This window comes from Lactuca sativa, chromosome 8, assembly GCF_002870075.4.
Source record: "Lactuca sativa cultivar Salinas chromosome 8, Lsat_Salinas_v11, whole genome shotgun sequence".
Lineage (NCBI taxonomy): Eukaryota > Viridiplantae > Streptophyta > Magnoliopsida > Asterales > Asteraceae > Lactuca > Lactuca sativa.
Genome location: NC_056630.2, coordinates 29,568,409 through 29,588,859, shown reverse-complemented (window position 1 = coordinate 29,588,859; position 20,451 = coordinate 29,568,409). Strand labels below are relative to the sequence as shown.

Here is a 20,451-nt window from a genome sequence, read left to right as displayed (position 1 = left end):
TTCATCCTCCTTAAACTCAAGGAAGGGCAAAATCATGCGATGGATCTTTTGTCCTATTTCACAATCCAAGTGAAGCTGAGTAATATTAGTGTAAAGACGTTTTGCAATCAAACAAAAAACATTACGCTATTTTAACAATTTTAAATTGTCTCTCTGTAAATAAATGTTTTCGTCTTTTATTTTAACTAATTCAAACTCCTTCAACTCGATCCACATGCGCCGCTCCTCACTCTTCGAAGACACCCTGCTTAATTGATCAGTTAAGTTAGAATTGGTGACTCGAGTTTGAGTTAAACTACTGTCTAGATGTGAGATTCGTGAATTAACACTTTTTAGTTCTTTTTCATAGGAGCTTTGTGGTACTTTAAATGAAACAAAAACTGATTGTACCTTCTTGATCAGTTCATCGAGTTCGTTGAACTGCACGCTGAGCGGATTGGCCGTAAAGCACATATCAGGTTGCTCCTTCGGTTCATTGCTTCCTCCATCAGTGTTGTATCCCCTCATCTGAGATACTTCAGACACCATCAAGCACCTGCCTCCATTACTCTCCTCTTTAGCCACGTACACCTTTCCATGCGAAGGCTTCCTCACTTCATCATCTTCGGAGTCGGTTGACCAAACTTCCACTCCACCGAACTCGTCATTAGCAACCGAACCCCGCACAATTAGAGCATTCATGGAAGGGTTAGCGGTAGATTTCTTCTTTCTCATCTCATCAAGCTTCTTCTGCAGCAAAGCTTCCTCTTCCTTTTCCTCATCTTTTTCAGCCATCTTTTTGAGGACACAATCCTTAGCATAGTGGTTTTTCCCACCACAGTAGTAACAGCTCACTCCAGAATCACCATCTGCCGTCGGTTCCTTCTTGGGCTCTTCAACCTTCGGTTCATTGTTAACCTTTTCTGAACTATAACTCCCCTGCCAGTTTCGGTTTTTGTTGCTGGGGAATCTCTTCTTAACGAACCTCTTGGGGTTAGACACCATCATAGCATAATCCTCAGATGTGAGGTCATACTCCTCCAGGTTGAAGTCTTCATCCTCCATCACAGCTTTACTTTTTGACAGGAGGGCCAGCAAACCTAGGCTTGAAACAACGTTCTTTTCCTGCAGCACAATCTTCTCCTGGGACTTGAGAATACCCACCAGTTTCGCCAAAGAGTAAGATTTAAACTGTTCATGGGCTTTAACCGTGGACACCACTGCTCTCCACTCTGACCTTAGACCATTTAGAAACGTAACCTTCTGCTCTATAAGCTTCCTTTCGATGTCATGTTTGATCATCTTGCTGAGAAGATGATTGAAGCGATCGAACGTCTGGGTCACAGATTCTTCGGCTCCTTGCCTGAATTCTCCAAACTCAGATAAGAGCAAGGTTTGGATAGAGTGTTCAAGATCCTCGTCTGTAGAGTATAGTTCACGAAGTCTATCCCAAACTTCCTTTGCCGTCGTGCATGAGCTTACCAATCTGAAGGTGTCGGACTGAAGGGCGAATCTGATCAATCGTAACGCCTTAATATTGCACTGGAATTTGTCCTTTTCATCTTGCGCAATATCTTTAACATCCTTCAGCATATCATTATACTCCTTTTGAGTTTTAATAATCCTCGACGTTGCAGAGTGAGAAAAAGGTCCATTAATGATTGCTTCCCATATGAGGTATCCATTATCCTCAGAACCTATAACGTAGTCTTCGAAGTGATGCGCCCAGACTTCATAATCATGGGTATATAGGATGAGAATCTTCGTGGTTGAACCGATGTTGTTGGAAATATTGATGGGATTCGATTGCAACTCGTCCATTATGATCGAAAAACCTGTTCAAAGATCAGACTTGTAATAACTCAGATTAGGGAAAAATAATAAATATCAAGATACGTCAATAATGAGATGACGGCTCAATAAATATCAGTAATTGCGGAAAAACCCTAATTGAAACCTTTTCACAGAAAAGAAGTGTATCGATTACACAGCCTCCTGCTCTGATACCAATTGATGAGATTAAAACTTAATCTTGAAGATCGATTAGATCTTAAACAGGTAAATAAATATTTAAACAACAAGAATGAAATCAAAAGTATGAACAACTCAACAATGAATCAAACGAGTCGAATGATTATAAACAAAACCCTCAGAAGAGCTCGATCAAGAACATCAACTGTAGAGGGTTGGAGGTTTACAAGAACGATAAAATAAATATGCAATCCTATCGTAATCGTTACTTCTCTATCGTTGACCTAATATGCATGCAAGCATATCTTTATATAATAAACCTAGCAAACTCACGGTTGGACAGGCCCAATACCGGAGTACAAAAATAGATGGACTATCAGCCAAGCCCAATGACGCAATCTTCAAACGAGTCTTCAACTCAACATTCGTCAACTTTGCTCAAACAAAAAACCTATATCCATTTTTATGAATCTTCTTTCTTCATTTAACACCGTTCAACCATAGAAATTTGATGACAATTCTTCACTAACCTGCAATCAAAATATTTTTCTTGAAAAAGAAGAATCAGAAAGATATTCCAAGCAAAACATTGATGTTTGAAGAGTCACATTCAAGATTGAGTAATACAGACAAATCACATATAAAGATTAAATGAGAAACTGAATATAAAGAAAGAATAGAAAAACTTCATTTGTTTTGGTTGAAAGAAAAAATCATATTACAATTACCATCGATGCGACATAACTCATTTCTTCAAATCATCATATTTGGTCGAGATAATCCATTTCTTCAAATCATCATATTTGGATGTGAATGCTTCAACTACATGAAAACTTTTGAATCACAATATCTTCAGATCCTTCTTACATGTAAGATTTTATATAACACATAAGACACAAAAGATTTGTCTTTTTATACTAAACTTTTCACTAAATGTTAATTAAACATAATATAAGTTATAAAACTTTTGAGTGTTAAGTCATAATTAAGAAAACTTTTGAGTTGCATTAGTTAAAAAGTGGGGTTTCAAATGAATGTGGTTTGAGGAAGTTAAAAAAGGGAGTTTCAAAATGCATGAGATTCAAGAAAAAATGCTAACTTTATAAGTATGTATGATAATGATGATAAGACTTTTGATGTCTCCTATCTATTTTAATCATCTTTTTCCAAATCCATACTTACCAAAAAAATTATACAAATCAAATTAGATACAAAAGTTAATATATTTGACTTATTATTAGTTAGTCATGTTTTTTATTTTTAGTTAGTCATGTTTGGCATAAATCAGGAACACAAACCAAAACCATAGAGCAATGATACAGCTCTTATGAGGCCATGGCCCCCTGCTTTTTTTATCTGTTATATATCTATAATTAATTTGCTTTAGAGGAAATAAATGGGTTTGTATGTGTCGCAAAAATGTAGAGATTGCCAAAGAGTAAATGAATATCGGATAAACAATAAAAACTATAAAAGGATTTAAACTCCTTTTAATTCCCAACAAACCCTATGATTAGTAGTCCGGGTTTAAAAGCCAAATCTTAGCGAATCCTTATCACCATTACACCATTAATCCATTATAATTCCAAATCATCAAGCATAATCAAAGCTTTTAGAAAAGAAACAAAAAAATTTGAGAAAACAAAGTTTAACTGCAGTGGAGTCTATACATCACATTTGATGTATAAAGAAGTGTTGCACAATTAATCAGGGCCGGTCCTGATGATTCAAATGCCTAGGATGAGGTGAATAAAAAAAGGCCCTAAGGCCTTAACGTATAACGAATTAAATTACATAAACTAATTTTTTTTTATTAAAATAACAATAAACTTTATAGCAATAAACATAGCAAAATCATAGTAGTTTAATAAGTAATTACATATCATAACAGCTAACCAACGATCCGTGAAACGCTTCTAACATTCTTGATTGAAAATTGGTTGATCAAATCTTCGTAGTCTATACTCTCTAAGAGTTCGTTATCGATAGATATCATCGCCAAACCGCCAAGTCTTTCTTGGGTCATTGTGGAGCATAAGTAAGATTTCACAAACTTCAATTTTGAAAAACTTCTTTCTGCAGATGCGACCGTTACTAGAATAGTCAACAATATTCTATATGCAATGCATGCATTTGGGAAATAATCAAGTTCTTTCAAAAACTTCAAAACATCTAGGGTGCGTTTGGTACAGATAAATGGAATTGCAACAGAAAATTGAAATGCAGAGAAAGACAATTAACTTGAGGAAAGAGAATTGATTCCACTGTTTGGTAGAACAGAGAATTCACTAGAGAATTGTTTCTGAGAATCATTTCTCATGTTTGGTTTTTAAAAAATGAAATGGAAATGAATTTATCACCAACCTCCTTAAAAGTCTATTTCACTTCTTTTGTTGTTTCCATATAATAGCTTTCAACGTCATCAATTTTATTTCTTTTACGTTTGATATTGACACTAGCAATCTAGCTGTTCAACCTTTAAACAATTATTAACACCACATAATGAATAAAAATCTACTCAAGAATAATCGAATAATAATAAATTTGTTCAATCAAGACTTCACTCACACATAGAAGGTTTATTGTTTTGTTTGAAATCGTTCATGAATCAAAATCATTAGCAACATGATGCATCTGTAAAGTGATTAATTAAAGGACCATTCAAAATGCATAAAGGTAAGAACACACTCTAAAAATTGCCAATACAATCGAGAGTCATATATTGGTTTTAGAATTTTCATTCCCAGATAACATTAAAAAAAAAACTTGTGTTTAAAGTCTTGCTACGATACTCCAAATCTCCATGATCGACGCACAAAAAAGAAATTGAAAATAATGCATATAGTTTAATATTTCTACACATAAAACAAGATATAAGAAATTCAAAAGCACCCAAAGCAATTGCTTTTTCAAAATCGCAAATTGGAACAAATGAAACAAACGTAGGTTGAAATCAAATAAAAATAAACGCATGAACAATTTTATGTAACGCAACACAGTAGGGTTTATCATAAAAACTTACGTGAGCGAGGGAATGGATAGAGGTGTCGAACAGGTGAAATTTTTGGGTTTCGGGTAAAACAAATCGGATAGAACGGGTATTTCCTTAAGAAAATAATACCCAATACCCGACCTATATTGTAATTCGGGTTTTCGGGTTTCGGGTATTTGGGTTTGAGGTCGGGGTTGGGTAATTATCAGGTATACCCGAAAATTTCCTAAATGACACTTATTGATAATTTTTTTTATATGTTGGTTGGTTTAATAAAGAATCGGGTAGGAAAATACTCCATACAATTAACAAGTACATATATAATAACAGTACAAATCATTATAATATGTTATGTACTTTTTTAATTCCATTCCGTGCGATAGTGAGAAACTGAGAATTGTGATAACAGTTCAGGACTTCAACTTCAGCGTCATATTCTCTTTCCAAGTTTGCATCGACTGTCGAGTTGTCGTTCATAAGAAGGAAACGAAGGGTTTTGTTTTATTTGAAGTGTGCGTATGTGACTGCATTGTATATTTGATATTATTTAAAAAACAAATTCGGGTATACCCGAAAATAAATATTCATACCTAAAACCCGACCTATATTATTATCGGGTTAACCTATTACCCGAATGTTCATACCCGTTACCCATTCTACCCGACCTATTCTACCCAAATTCGGAACGAGTCGGGTGGGTAGAACGGGTTTTGAGTTTTTTTCGACAGGCCTAGGAATGGATCGTATTGAATTGACTCAAAACAAAAACAATCGAAAATCAAGGGAGAAGATTCGAACGTGAGACCCATTATTGACTCCTATAACGTGATACTAATTATCCGCTTTTTTTTAATATTTCCCTGGGAAGTGTTTCTCCCCTTTTCTCAATAAAATTTAGAGAATTAATTTGGTGGAAATGAAATTAAATTATTTCCCATTCTCTCCTTTTTAAGTACTAACCAAACAAGAGAAATGGAATATACTCTATTTCTCTACTACTAATTCTCTCTACCAAACATAGCCCTATAGAGTTGCTAAATTCATTGGTTTCCAATGTCTAAAATAATTTCAACTCCGTATAAAGTTCCTCGGCATCAATATCCGATATTTCTTCAAACTTGAGTGCATTTTCAAGAGGATGACAATACAACTTAAGATCTTTATCTTCAATTCCTCTCAAATTATGTGGAAATAAAAAACCAAATACTTTTTCATACTCTTTGAATTGTTCAAATCTTGTCTCAAGAGAAAAAATGACTTGATCAACAATGTACAAGAAATAATTGACTTTGAAATTCTCTTCAGGTGTAAATTAAACTTCTTCCCTACTAACTCTCATCAAATCTTTTTTTCCTTTCAATCAACCATTTTTGTGGAAATATTGAATTAATATCCATTTCAATAGCAATCTCCTTAGCTTCAACAATCACTTTTGAAAAACTAGTTTCTCTATAATCTTTGAAGTACCCAATCAATTTGTTTATTTTTGTAATAGCATTATCAAGATGCATATCCTTTGATTTTATCTTCTTACTTATAATATTCACATGGTTTAGTACTTCATACCAAATAACAGTTGATACCAAACATTCAAAGTCACTAACTTCTTTTTCTGCTAGTGAAGTTGCTTCACTAGCAATTGCAACATCATTATCATTTTCTCCAACTTGAAGTAAAGCTTCCCGTACATCCACAAGTTGCAGTTTAATAGCCTTTACACTCTTAGCCCGATTTTCCCAAGGAGCTTGACACAATGACTTAAGACTCCAAAATTTAACATTATCTTTCAACATTTCCCACCTCTTAGTAGAATTTGCAAAGATAGTATAAATGCATTGGATGAATCCAAAAAAGTTTTTTCCTTTAACACATTTGTTAGCCATAACACATAATGTTAGATTGAGACAATGACAACCGCAAGGAGTATAAAATGCTCTGGGATTTATATCTAAAAATCTCTTTTGCACTCCTTGGTGTTTTCCTTTCATGTTTTCTCCATTATCATAGCCTTGACCACACATATCATCAATTTCAAGACCAAAAGACTTTAACTCCTCAAGTGTAATATCAAATAGTCCTTTTCCAGTGGTATCATCAACATTCAAAAAACCTAAAAAGGACTCCTCTACAATAACAAAATTATATGATAACTTTAAATACCTCACTATTATAGTCATCTGTTCTTGGTGACTTGAATCGGGAGTACAATGAAGTATGATTGAGTAGTACTTTGCTTCCTTTATCCTCTTGATAAGTTCTTTTTTAATTTATTGAGCTATCAAAAATATTAGTTCATTTTGGATCGTATGGCCAAGATAATGTACATGAAGACCGTCACTTGTGATCTGCCGTACATACTCTTTGATAACCGGGTCAAACTCTTCCAACATTTCAATGACACCCAAAAAATTCCCATTACCTATTAAATATAATTAATAAATAAGAAGTGGAATCAGGCATCATAATTAACAAAAAGGGATTTGGTGGAATTGGAACAAAAAGAACAAATTATAGTTACCTTTTTAATACAATTTTTCATTGGATCCACGAAATGCTAAATTATGTTTAGCAAGAAACTTCACTACTTCGATGATTCTCAAAAGGACTTCTTTCCAGTAATCTCTTTCTTTCTTGAATTGCTCGTATTGAACTTTATCAATTGTTTCGTTCAAATTCAATCTTTTACGCATATCAAACCACTTACTCCTATTTGTAAAATGATCCAAGGAAAATTCATGTTCTTTAACCCTAGTGGTAACATGGTGCCAATCTGCATAACCTTCACCATCCAATTTACCTTTCGAAATCCCTTTTCTAAACACTTTACAACAGAAACAAAATACTCTGTCTTGCTCTTTCGAATATACTAGCCATTCTCTATCACACTTCTCCAAATTTGGTAAAGTTATAGTATATAAAGCTGCAGAAAATCGTCTACCAAATTTATCGTAGGGACCATACATAATACTAGTATCTATTTTAGGACCTTTCTCGACCAAAAGTTTAATCTCATCATAATTAAGTTTTTCCCACCTTTTTGGATCACATATATCAACAAGCTCTTTAACGTGCTCTTGCTTTTCTACCTCTTCTACTTCCACTACTACATGCTCCTGCTCTTCAACGTGCTCTTCAACAGGTTGTCTATAGATAAATTTATCTAGGGTACCAAAGTTAGCCTTTCTCTTTTCTTCATCTAGTTTTCTTATTTTTATGTTTTTGACTACCAGATGGTTGTTTAGACTTCATCACTAAAAATTCAACACTCAACAATCAACATTCATTCAAATTTCATATACCATTCAACTATAAATCTCATAAAGTGATTGTGATAATCTATTCATTCAAGTGTAAAGACAAAGTATTCAAATTGAACATTAAATTTTTGTTAACATAAATTATAAATACAATCAATTTATGATAACATTTAATTTCTTATAAAATAAATTAGACAATAGTCATTATATGAATTCTCAATACTAGAACCAAAAACAAACTAGATACTCATTACTCAATTCTGAATTCTAGAACAAAAAACAAACTAGAAACATGAATGTTGAATGAATTTGACTGAATTCTATTATTCTAAAACCTGATAAGTGATAACATATATAATATATTCTTGATTTCCTGTTTTATTGTAAAAAGACATATATATATATATATATATATATATATATATATATATATATATATATATCATATAAACTAAAAGTATAAAACTAGAATTTAATTTTGCGGCAAATAGCAAATTACAACCAACAATAAACAAAACAATTCTGATAACCAATTCTCAATTATGCAGACTAAAAATTCAATTCGGGTTTAAGACTTTGAGTGTTTGATTGTAAAATTAAACCCTACTTGATTAGCAATTAGTGATCGATGGTCGCTGACTCACTGCCTCACTGGAATGTTGGATAAAGCGTCGAAGCTTAATAATCAATCACAATCGTTTCTGCCTTCTGTTTTGGCGTTCGTTTTCCACTTTTTTGGTTTTGGCGTTCTTGCTTTCTTGGCTTCTTGCGTAATGCGTACGGCCCAATTCCCTGGTGGCCAGATCGAATTACAAAAGTGGACTGAACAAATGGATTAATGGACTAATACTCTCACTACTCTATAAAAAAAATGGGCCCCATAAAAGAATGGGACATGTGCCTTTGTCTTGGTTACCCATGACCTTCATCGGACCTGCAATTAATAATGCAAAGTCAATCATATCTTCATGTACATTAAGAATCCTAATGTTTCATTTTTAATTATTATTGATTTCGTTTCCGCTAACATGACTCTTATTGATAATTATTTAGATGTAGTAAAATATTTACATAAAAGACTAATAGCCTCTCGAAACTATTTTTTGAAAAAACAATTCACACCCGACATTTGACCAAGGTAAAAGGCTAGTATATATATTAAATAAAGAATTAATAAAAATTCTTAAAATCAGATTGAACCGAAACCGATTGGTTTAAGGACATAATAGATTTTTAAAAAATACCAACTTTTTGGACACTAACTTTGGGGAATTTACCGAATTAAAGAGTATCGTCGTTATAATAAGAAAAAAAAAGTTTTATATTAAATTTTGAATGATAAAAAAATTAAGAATTTAATCGTGAAAGATATAAAAATAATACAAATATTTATAAAAAATATATTGGAGAATAAAATATCTTTGGAACATTTTGCATTCATTTTAGCCCCCCGCAAAATCAAAATATGCTCATTTTCCCCCCCTCTCGAAAACGCGTTTAAACTGAAAAAAGCAACATCACAAATCAGATCTCATCTCAATCACCGTCACTCTCGAAAACAACAATACTCACATACATACATATACATATAACATTTATACATATACAGACACTATATCTAATAACCATAACTGCCCAAACAGAAGGGACTTTTTGTGTTTGTGTCTTTTTTTTTTCTTTTTCTTTTTCTGTGTGTGTGAAAAATCAAATCCTTCATCATCTTCATCAGATTCACCGTTGTTTGGTTTCAATGGAGAATCAATGTTAAAACTGAGTTTGCTCGGTTAGATTGCTGAAACATGGGCCAGAACTCGCCCAGTACAAACGACGGTGACAACTCAAATGACGGCACCGGATTAAACCCGATCCGGGGTCGATTCCCATCCAAGAGAAACCCTAAACCTGCGCCTATACCTTTATCGAAATCATCTGCTGCAGTCATCAGCTTACCGGATCGGCCGCGCCGATCTCACGTCGGAGGCCGACCCTTTGTTCCTCGGAAGCTGTGCTCAGTCAGGGGAACGTCGTTGTTCTACTTGTGTATATTGATTGCTGTTTTTGCGTTTGCACTGGCATCGATGGTGCTACAGAGCTCGATAGCTTCAATGGTTTTCCGGCAGGGCGGCGGTGAGAGGATTGGGAGGACTGTGCGCGAGGGTTTGAAGTTCGGAAGTTCGTTGAAGTTCATTTCATCGAGGATCGATAGGAGTTTCGAGATTGAACGTGCAAGGCACAAGCCTCGGGTTGGAGTTCGACCTCCTAGGCTTGCAGTTGTGAGTGTTTTAAGTTTTGTTTAGTTTAATGTACTGAGTATTGATGCTTTTACAAACGAAAACGACGACCACTTATTGAAATTTTTATTCTTCTTCGGTTTTCATACCTGATGTTCGGGAAGTAGAGAGAAAGGACATGTAGGATAGTTAGGGAAAGCAACAGGTATTATGGGCCTATCGGGTTTGGTGTCTGGGTAGGTGAGGGAAATGCAATTGAGAACTATAAATAATGGAGATGGTGATTGCGTGAATTATTTGGTGCTTTTTTGTTAAACAAACGTCTTCACTGCTTCACCTTTTAAAATCTACATTGGTGGTCCTTAGCAGCAAAAGTAACCAGACCTTCATATTTCTTAGTTTTTAAATAATATTTCTTTAGGATTTAACAAATAGAATGATAAAAGAACTAAAAAAAGCTTGAAAGAAAGACAATAGTGGAAATTAGAGACCCCAAAACAAGCTTGGTTTATGTATTCTGGCTCACTACTTTCACTACCCATATTTTGTGCTCCAATGGTTATGTGTCTATACATGCATGAACACTCATGATCTCATATTTACAACAGTGCCTTGTTTTGATCATTGTAAGATCTTAGGAAACATGGAGGATGACCCATTGTCATTGATGCTGCTTACTGTGATGAAGAATATACGAGGACTGGGTTATATGCTTCAGGTGATTATTTCTGGAACTTCATTACCTCTTACTATATCTATCTGTCTGTTTGCTGGTTTATGTTTTTCTATATGTCAATATGTGTGATTTTGTTATTTTGACTGGCCATGAAAACAACATCAAGCTATCGTTTTTCATCTGGAAGATCCATAATTCCATATGTAGAATTAAGTGTTCTTTAAGTAACCTAATGTTAGACTTTATAAGATCATTGAAGTGATTTTCTTGATAGGGATATGCACAACTGCATAATTTTAAATTTCTTGTTGGATGCATGTGCATATGTCCCTGTTAAGAAGCAAGGAAAATCCATCTGTGGAACTAGATTTCTTAATCACTTTTCATCTTCATAATGCTTCTTCCATGCAGATATATGCAACAGAAGATGGCAAAACAAGATCACTCTGGGAGAAGATTGTTGGCCAAGTCTCCATTCTAAGTCCTGAAAATTATGGTCATATTGATTGGTCAATGTATGTTTTCTCTCTCTCTCTCTCTCTCTCTCTCTCTCTCTCTCTCTCAATGCATTTTTCAACAATATGATTTGTCACTGATGATTTTAGAAAGTGTATATACTTTGTCACATTTACTGATGATTTCAGTAGATACAGCTACATAAACTTTGTTCTATCTATTCAATTGCTGCAGATTTGATGGCATCATTGTAAATTCTCTAGAAGCACATAATGCTATTTCAAGGTATGTGGTAGTTAATTTGAATTATCAAAATCTTTTGTTATAAACTATTGAACTTGTACTTTCTCCATGATTTGTAAGTTTTTTATATGTATGCAGCCTTATGCAGGAGCCCTTTTGCTCTGTACAACTCATTTGGATAATTCAAGAAGATACCCTTTCAAATCGCCTTCCTCTATATCAAGAATTGCCACATGAACATCTAATTACATATTGGAAGAATGTTTTCAGAAGAGCTGATGTGATTGTGTTTCCAGATTATTCTTTCCCGGTAATTTATCACCCCATTATGAGTTGCTATATTTTCAGGAACATCTTATTACATTGTTTCTTGAATTCAATCGTGATTTATCCATGTTGTCTCAGATGTTATATAGTGTGCTTGACACTGGAAACTTCTTTGTGATTCCTGGATCACCAATAGATGTGTGGGCAGCTGAAAGATACCTAAAAACTCACTCCAAATTTCAATTAAGGATGAAAAATGGTTTTGGTGAAGATGATATGATAGTTTTGGTTGTTGGAAGCTCTTTCTTCTACAATGAACTATCATGGGATTATGCTGTAGCAATGCATAACTTAGGACCTTTGCTCATCAAATATGCAAAGGAAGGCGATGTGGGCCCTTCATTCAAATTTCTATTCGTATGTGGGAACTCCAGTAACGCCTATAACGATGCTTTACAGGTATATATACAATTCTTTTTATATCCTTTCTTTTTTCAGTTTTTAAAGATCAACTTATCACAATTTTTTTTGTTTATTGCAGGATATTGCTGCTCATTTAGGGCTCAACCGTGATTCGGTTAGACATTATGGATTAGATGCTGACGTGGATGGGATTTTATTAATATCTGATATTGTTTTATATGGTTCCTCTCAAGATGAGCAAGGGTTTCCTTCATTACTCACTAGGGCCATGACATTTGGTGTTCCCATAATTGCCCCTGATTACCCCATCATAAAAAAATACGTAAGTTCAACATTATTTCTACAGTATTTCAGTTAGGTGAGGTAAAAATATGATTTTCTTTTTGTTCTTTTCTATAAAGATCTCTCAATCCCCAGGTAATTGATGGCGAAAATGGAATTATATTTTCTAAAGACAAACCCGATGAGTTGATGAAAGCTTTCTTGCTTCTTATATCAAAAGGAAAGCTCTCAAATTTTGCCACTACCATTGCTTCTTCCGGAAGGTTGCTTGCTAAAAACATGCATGCATCAGAATGTGTTTCTGGTTATATAAAACTTCTCAACAATGTTCTTACACTTCCATCAGACTCCATGTTCCCACATTCCATTTCTCAATTACCACGTGAATGGGAATGGGATTTGTTCTCAGAAGAAACAGATGACATGGCATATTTTATAAAAAAAGATGCAATAAATACGAGTGTAGTTTATGATATTGAAGAACACATGACATTAATAATGGATTCAAGAAGCTCACAGAATGATCCCGAGATAATGGCAGAGGATATTCCAACCGAATTGGACTGGATTGTTTTAAGTGAAATTGATAGTTCAGAAGAAGTTGAAAGGGTAGAATTGGAAGAGGTACAACCCTTATTAAAAACATAACTTTTTTTATGGGTGCTCTTTTTTTTCTTCCATCAAGTCCTGTATGGATTGTTTCTTTTCTAAACCGAATAAACCGTCTGAATGAGACTAAATGACGATTTTACCCTTTTCAAAATATTCATCAATCTTAGTTTCTTTTATCTAAGGAAGGTGTGACATTTAATTTGATGTAGATTGAGGGAAGAACAGATAGAAGCTATGGTGTATGGGATGAATTATATCGTGATGCTAAAAAAGCAGAAAAATTAAAATCTGAAGCAAATGAAAGGGATGAAGGGGAGCTAGAGAGGACAGGTCAACCTTTATGCATATATGAGATCTACAATGGAGCAGGGGCTTGGCCTTTTTTGCACCATGGTTCTTTATATCGTGGTCTAAGTCTAGTAAGTTACTTATTTTTATTTTATTATTATTATTATTTTTTATTTATGATTTTAGTTTTTTTGTACAGTCTACAAAATCTAGAAGATCGAGATCAGATGATGTGGATGCAGTTGGGAGGCTTTCTATTTTAAATGAGAGTTATTACAGAGATATTTTACTTGAAATGGGTGGCATGTTTTCAATTGCAAATCGGGTGGATAATGTTCATAAACGACCTTGGATTGGATTTCAATCATGGCGTGCTGCTGCAAGGAAGGTATTATATGTCCTTCCGTTGATGAAAAGACCAAAATGCCCTCTGCTAACAAAATTATTTGTTTCAGGTATCTTTGTCCTCGAAAGCCGAAAGGGTTCTAGAAGGAACAGTACAACAGAAACATAAAGGAGATGTGATGTATTTTTGGGCCCACTTAGACATGGATGGAGAACTTGCTGGAAATGACCATATTTTAACATTTTGGTCCATGTGTGATATCTTAAATGCTGGAAATTGCAGGTAACACTCAACTTTCATACATGAATTATTTGTTGATGGAAATACCTAAAATACCCCTGAATTGAATGCTTGCAGAACGGCCTTTCAGGATGCTTTCAGACGGATGTATGCATTGCCATCATACGTGGAAGCCCTTCCGCCAATGCCTGAAGATGGTGGCCACTGGTCTTCCCTTCACAGCTGGGTCATGGCCACCCCTTCTTTTCTAGAATTCATGATGTTTTCCAGGTAAATAAATAAAAAATAATAATAATAATAATAAACTATAAACAAAATGAATCCAAGTATTTTTTTTTAGACTAATTTGTTAAATTTTACCACAGGATGTTTGCTGATTCTCTCGACAGTTTACACATGAATTCAACTACAGCCACTGAATGCATGTTAGGATCTTCCTTGAGTGAGGTATTCAAGATTAGAATAAATTAATTTTTTGGTCCCTGCGTATAGCTGATTTTTCAATTCTGGTCCTAATCTAAGGTTTTTGTAATATTTTTTGCCATGTTCCAAGTAAAATGATTATTGTTTTTCCACCAAAAATGCAAAAATTAGCTGTACTCAAATAAGGACCAGAATTGCAAGAAAACTTTTCGAGACCAAAATTGCAAAAGTCAGGACCAAAAATGTAATTTACTCTTTAGATTCTAATATGCGTTTTCATTTCGTTTTACATTTTAAGGAGTAAATTACATTTTGGTCCGTGAGTGTTTGATTTTCTTTTCAATTTCGGTCCCAAAAAGGTATTTTTTTTTGCAAGTTTGGTCATTATTTGTGGTTTTTATAACGTTTTTGGTCCCTATTCCAAGTAAAATTACTATGTTTTTGGGATCAAATTTGCAAAAATCAGCTAATATTCAGGGACCAAAAATAGCCATTTTACTTGGAATAGGGACCAAAAAACATCACAGGATTTTCAAATAAGGACCAAAATGTTCATTGATAATTTTTATGACCAAAATTGCAAAATCTATACTCAAGGACCAAAAACATGATTGACTCTTAAGACTACAATATAAAGTGTACGTTATCATTTTGTTTTATATTCTTTTAATAATTATTTTGTATGAATATTGAAAACAGAAACAACATTGCTATTGTCGGATACTGGAGCTGTTGGTGAATGTATGGGCATACCATAGTGGTAGAACCATGGTTTACATTGACCCAAATTCAGGGTCATTAGAAGAACACCACCCAGTAGAAGATCGAAAAGGGTTAATGTGGAGTAAATATTTCAATGCCACTTTATTAAAAAGCATGGATGAAGATCTAGCAGAGGCAGCTGATGATGGTGATCATCCATATGATTATGAAACATGGTTATGGCCAAGAACAGGAGAAGTACATTGGCAAGGTATATACGAAAGAGAAAGAGAAGAAAGATATAGAATAAAAATGGACAAAAAAAGAAAACAAAAAGAGAAAATACTCGAAAGGTTAAAGTTTGGATACAAGCAAAAAACACTTGCCGGATAGAAAACATTCTAAATTCTAAATTCTAAATTCTAAATTCTAACCGTGAAATGGTTCCCAGTGAACCAATGGGGTTGGGGTTGTGATCAGTACACCATCCATATATACAGATCACAACCCCAACAAAAGATATACAAAGGCGGCTGAATGTTATTATGGTGGGTATATATAATGTGTTGGCCGTACAAAGAGAAAGGAGAAATACAGAGGTAGGTACAACCACATGTGTACTTGCATTCTTTTGGTTCAAATTATTTTTGTTATTTTGGTAGAAAGTTGAACAAGTGTACTATTCTTATTTTTTTTACTCCGTGTATATTATACACTTGACTACAGATTTTTGTTTTCATTTCATAGACCACTTTTTCTGAGTTAATTGGTGGGTAATTTGTGAGTTTTTTGCGGATTTGTTAAATTGTAGGTTTGTGGGATGGCAGAATAATTAAGAATAACAATATCTCAATAAAAAGAGTAAATGATTGTATTCTTAAATTCGATGGTAAGTTTTCCTGAATGGGTGTTTGGCTATTTGCTGATAGTTAAATGTTGAATGTTTAAGTTGTGGTACAGTGGTAGTAATCAAGTTTAATGGTTGTGAAATGTAGTCTTTTTTGGTGTTTAAACTTTAACAGATAATTTAGAGCAAGCTCTCTAAATATATTTAAACAAAATCTTTAATAAATAATTTCGTTTTTGATTTAGATGCCTAAACACACAATCGAATCTAGGGGTGTATGTGTGTGTAAGAGATACGAGTTTGAAACAAAACACACACACAAACACACTTGATTTTTAGACTTGTGTGTTTTTTATTTGTGTGTGTTTGAATGTGATGTGATTGTTTATGAGTGTGTTTTTGAGTGTTTTGATCGTGAATATGATTGGAAAATTTATTTTTAGCTGCTTGTTTGAACATGTTAAAAAAAGTTTAATGATCATATGCATACAAGAAAAATATAAGAGGCTAAATATATACATTGTCTAAAATATTTTGTTCTTATAAGTAATTAACTCATATAATTTATAAGTAATTAACTCATATAATTTATACTAGGGATGTTATTCGGGCCAAAACCGACCCGAACCCGAATAACCCGATAACCAAATAAAGGTAATTGTATAAACCGAAAACCGAATCAAATAAGCAATACGAGTTCGGTTCGGTTCGGTTCCGGCCCAAATAACCCAAATAACATGTATAAGATGATTAATGACCTATTATGATTGTATAACCCGAATAACTCGAATAACCCAAATAACTCAAATAACATTTACAATGTGATTATAACTATTGTATTTTGTATGACTTTTGTAGTTTATGATTTCATAACAAATCTTTTAAAGAAACAAATTTCTTAATTAAAAATAATACAAAGTATATATAATTGTTTCAAAGGTGCAAAAAGAATTAGAATTTGTATACTAAGAATATAAACACGGATTAACATTCAAGGCAGTAGATCGATCAAGGCAACAGCCGTAACTCTCAAGTAGGGATGAGAAAAACTCTCGATCGATCAAATATTCATGTCGTCGATTTGGTGTATTATGCTACTGGGATCGATTGTGTTGATTTTTTTGTTTCCAGGTTACGTGGGTATTGGGTTACGATCGATAGAACACAAGAGTACAAGACCGAATAAGCTATCGATCAAAAGGAAAAAATGTGACCTTTCAAATTCGGTTCGGTCCATTTGGCCCGAATAAACCCTTATTCGGGTAACCTGAACCGAATAACCCGAAAACCGAATAAGCCTCATATAGATACCCGAAAACCGAATCGAATTGCTTATTCGGACCTAATTCGGTTCGGTTCGGGTTTTCGGACCAAATTCTCATCCTTAATTTATACTATAAAAGAGACAAATACAAATACAATATATAGAAATTGATAGTTAATATGAGATAAATACAAATACAATATATAGTCTTTTATTAATCTTTGATAATAATAGGTGGTTTTAAACTTAATTAATAATAAAAATTAACTACATTGTTTTATCTTATAAATATTGATATTTTAAGTGATGAGCTAAAATTTAAAAAATAATCAAATAAGTAATTTTTATATTATTTAATCATGACAAAATTTAAAAAAAAACACTAAAATAAAAATTATATTTAATTTTATTAATAAGCTATAAATAATTATTAAATAATTTGATTTTAATAGATATTTATTTTATTATATTGTTCAAATTAAATAGTTATAATTTTATATATCAATATAATATAAAAAATATAATTTCATAGTTAATATAACATATAATTATAAAATTTTAACAACATATCATTATAAAATTTCAATTATATATTTTTATTCTGATAAGACAACGTAATTACAATAATACTACTACTATAATTTTGATGTAAAAAAACATTTATAGGTGCAAAAAATTAGTGTCGCCATTTAAAGTGATAAAAGGATCCTCGGAACACTCCCTTTCACACTCTCACTCCCCCTTCTAACTGTGTAGGGTTTCCAGTCACTCCCAACTCCTAAGCTTTCATCTCAACCGTTCTCCGACACAGCCGATACACACTTAAAGGTAATTTACACATACACACACAAATGTCTGACATCTCCTATGGTTTTACTTTCATCTCAATTCTCATTTCGAGTTGTCTTCGATGTTTAATTATTTCTCTTCCTCTCTGTTCTTCCCGCATTCAATATCTCATACACATGTTAATTAAGACTGGTTATCACTGTCAACTCAAATTCTCAGGTGAAAATGTACATCAATTGAGTTATTGGCTCTCGACAACTTTCTTAACTAAATCGAGGCGTTTGATTTGAAAACATGGAGCGCCATTTTTCAAACTGAAAAATCCATCTTGGATGAACATGTTCTCATACATTTCATATGATAGCTCTAGGGTTTCGACTTAAAAGTAGCAACTGAATTTGCCTAATCACTGCATAAGTGGTGTATGTTAGTGAAGTGGAATCATTAGTGTCAACATGATAGGGTTTTTGTGCCTTATCTTGTTTGTTAAGAATATGACATTGACATTGATCGTGTTCTGTAGGTTTTGGTAATTGGTGGTTGTTGATCAACTCTTTCTTGATCCAATGCATGTGAGTAGAGGAGGTTGGGTTGGGCCAACATTTGCTTTAGCAAAGTTTGATGATTCTTTTGAAGGGAAGAAATCAGTAATTCGGCGTTCAAAAGAGGAAAGGAAAGGAATGGTTGAGACTTTTATCAAAAGGTGTTTTCATGTCTTTCTGACTCTGTTTCTTTTGGTTTGATCAACAACACATTCATACAAAATGAAAGATGATAATTGATATGATCATGGTTTTGTCTTTGCAGATACCAGAAATCAAACAATGGAGATTTTCCATCACTGAATCTGACACGTAAGGAAGTTGGTGGGTCCTTTTACACTGTGCGTGAAATCGTTCGGGAGATAATTCAAGAAAACCGGGTGCTGGGCCCACCTAAGTCAACTCCAGGTGATAAAAACATGGAGAAACTAGATAGTTTCTTAGAACACAACCCATTGGGTTCAATGTCTGTTGATCTCCATGTACATATGGTAACTCAAGAAGGATCTATTGTTGATGATCAAAAAGATGGATTAGTAACAAATCAATCAGAAAAACACGAAATATCAGAAGATATAGTTGTAGGAGCTTCTTCTTCTTCTTCTTCTTCTTTAGGACATGTAACCATGGAGGAAAAGGATACTGAGAACAGGGAAGTGGTAGATATACAGTTGGAGGAAGAAAATCATAAGAATCAAAATCATACCTCAACTGAAGAAAACATAGATGTTAAACTTGAAGATAGTCTTCCTGTTGAAGAAAAAGTGAGTTCCTTTTGAACATACATATATATTATACATAATTACATATACATACATACTTTCATATTAACATTGTATCTCATGTTAGCAGAATGTAAATGGTGCATACACTCCGAATCTCCACACCATTTCTGTACAAGAATTGACACTTGAAGATGATGATGAAAGAAATGCAAATTTGATCAAATCAAGTGATCACAGCAGTTCCCAAAAGAGAAGAACCACAGCAACATTAAACAGAATAAATCTGTAAGTACACGTGTGTGTGTGTAAATGGTTGTAATTTGAGTGACACGATTGATTGATTAACTTAATTTGTTGAAGCAGTGAGTCATGGGAAGCTGCATCCAAGAAATCTAGTGGCCAAGAAACTCACCGATTTGTGACATTCATCAAGGCTTTCATTACTGCATTTGTCAAGTTTTGGTCCGACGACTAGGATATTATATATTTGTAAAATTATCTTATCAGTTTTAACTTTAGTAAAATGATTATTTATTTGATTTTGATTTGTAAAATTATCTGATTTAATCTTTGTTAACGTCGTTTTTATCTGATTTGATCCAACCTAACAAACATAAATCAAATAGAAAATTATAAGGTACCAACTGAGTAGATAACCTAATACTCACATTTCATAAGACAAGTAGGCTCACATAGGTGTAAGTAGCATCAACAAATAAGCAGGTTATTAAACAATAAAGTTTATAATCAAACACACTCGTTGTAAATTAAAGGGTTAATTACATAAAAGACCACCTAATGTTTAATGCTTTTTTAAAATTGAATCTCAATTTTTTATTTTCTTTTAAAAAACACTTACATTTTTTTTCCCCAATTTTTCCAAGTTGGCCATTGCA

General features: G+C 33.4%; 3 protein-coding genes across 6 annotated transcripts; 2 read left to right on the top strand and 1 right to left on the bottom strand.

Annotated features, from left to right (window-relative positions):
- Positions 1-7,464: 7,464 nt before the first annotated feature.
- Positions 7,465-8,261, bottom strand: LOC111911155 (uncharacterized). Its single transcript, XM_023906946.2, has 2 exons — positions 8,242-8,261; positions 7,465-8,185 (listed from the first exon to the last, which is right to left on the bottom strand). Exons 1-2 carry the CDS (start codon positions 8,259-8,261, stop codon positions 7,465-7,467), a joined length of 741 nt encoding a protein of 246 aa, XP_023762714.2.
- Positions 8,262-9,791: 1,530 nt separating this feature from the next.
- On the top strand, positions 9,792-16,154 carry LOC111911130 (uncharacterized). Of its 2 annotated transcripts, none has more exons than XM_023906914.3 (14): positions 9,792-10,472; positions 11,062-11,148; positions 11,518-11,621; positions 11,797-11,847; positions 11,944-12,115; positions 12,211-12,531; positions 12,614-12,817; positions 12,913-13,401; positions 13,599-13,808; positions 13,877-14,065; positions 14,133-14,305; positions 14,381-14,533; positions 14,629-14,710; positions 15,386-16,154. In XM_023906914.3, exons 1-14 carry the CDS (start codon positions 9,999-10,001, stop codon positions 15,779-15,781), a joined length of 3,105 nt encoding a protein of 1,034 aa, XP_023762682.1. In that variant the 5' UTR covers positions 9,792-9,998; the 3' UTR covers positions 15,782-16,154. The 2 variants fall into 2 exon arrangements, with proteins under 2 accessions (XP_023762682.1, XP_023762684.1); XM_023906916.3 differs by having other exon boundaries at positions 10,335-10,472; positions 11,069-11,148.
- A 2,034-nt stretch (positions 16,155-18,188) lies between these two features.
- On the top strand, positions 18,189-20,145 carry LOC111911131 (uncharacterized). 3 transcript variants are annotated; one of them, XM_023906919.2, is made up of 5 exons: positions 18,189-18,327; positions 18,812-18,991; positions 19,096-19,594; positions 19,683-19,840; positions 19,919-20,145. In XM_023906919.2, the coding sequence occupies exons 2-5, from the start codon at positions 18,855-18,857 to the stop codon at positions 20,028-20,030; spliced, it is 906 nt and encodes a 301-aa protein (XP_023762687.1). In that variant the 5' UTR covers positions 18,189-18,327; positions 18,812-18,854; the 3' UTR covers positions 20,031-20,145. The 3 variants fall into 3 exon arrangements, with proteins under 3 accessions (XP_023762687.1, XP_023762685.1, XP_023762686.1); XM_023906917.2 differs by having other exon boundaries at positions 19,680-19,840; XM_023906918.3 differs by lacking the exon at positions 18,189-18,327 and adding an exon at positions 18,368-18,507 and having other exon boundaries at positions 19,680-19,840.
- The last annotated feature ends 306 nt before the right edge of the window (positions 20,146-20,451 follow it).

Coding starts and splice junctions, on each gene's coding strand:
- LOC111911155 (XM_023906946.2), bottom strand. CDS start 8,261: ATGAGATTTATAGTTGAATG. Junction 8,186..8,241: donor ATGAGATTTATAGTTGAATG/GTATATGAAATT, acceptor TTAGTGATGAAG/TCTAAACAACCATCTGGTAG.
- LOC111911131 (XM_023906917.2), top strand. CDS start 18,855: ATGCATGTGAGTAGAGGAGGTTGGGTTGGGCCAACATTTGCTTTAGCA. Junction 18,992..19,095: donor GTTGAGACTTTTATCAAAAG/GTGTTTTCATGT, acceptor TTGTCTTTGCAG/ATACCAGAAATCAAACAATG. Junction 19,595..19,679: donor GTCTTCCTGTTGAAGAAAAA/GTGAGTTCCTTT, acceptor ATCTCATGTTAG/CAGAATGTAAATGGTGCATA.
- LOC111911130 (XM_023906914.3), top strand. CDS start 9,999: ATGGGCCAGAACTCGCCCAGTACAAACGACGGTGACAACTCAAATGAC. Junction 12,818..12,912: donor ACCCCATCATAAAAAAATAC/GTAAGTTCAACA, acceptor CTCAATCCCCAG/GTAATTGATGGCGAAAATGG. Junction 14,711..15,385: donor TAGGATCTTCCTTGAGTGAG/GTATTCAAGATT, acceptor TATTGAAAACAG/AAACAACATTGCTATTGTCG.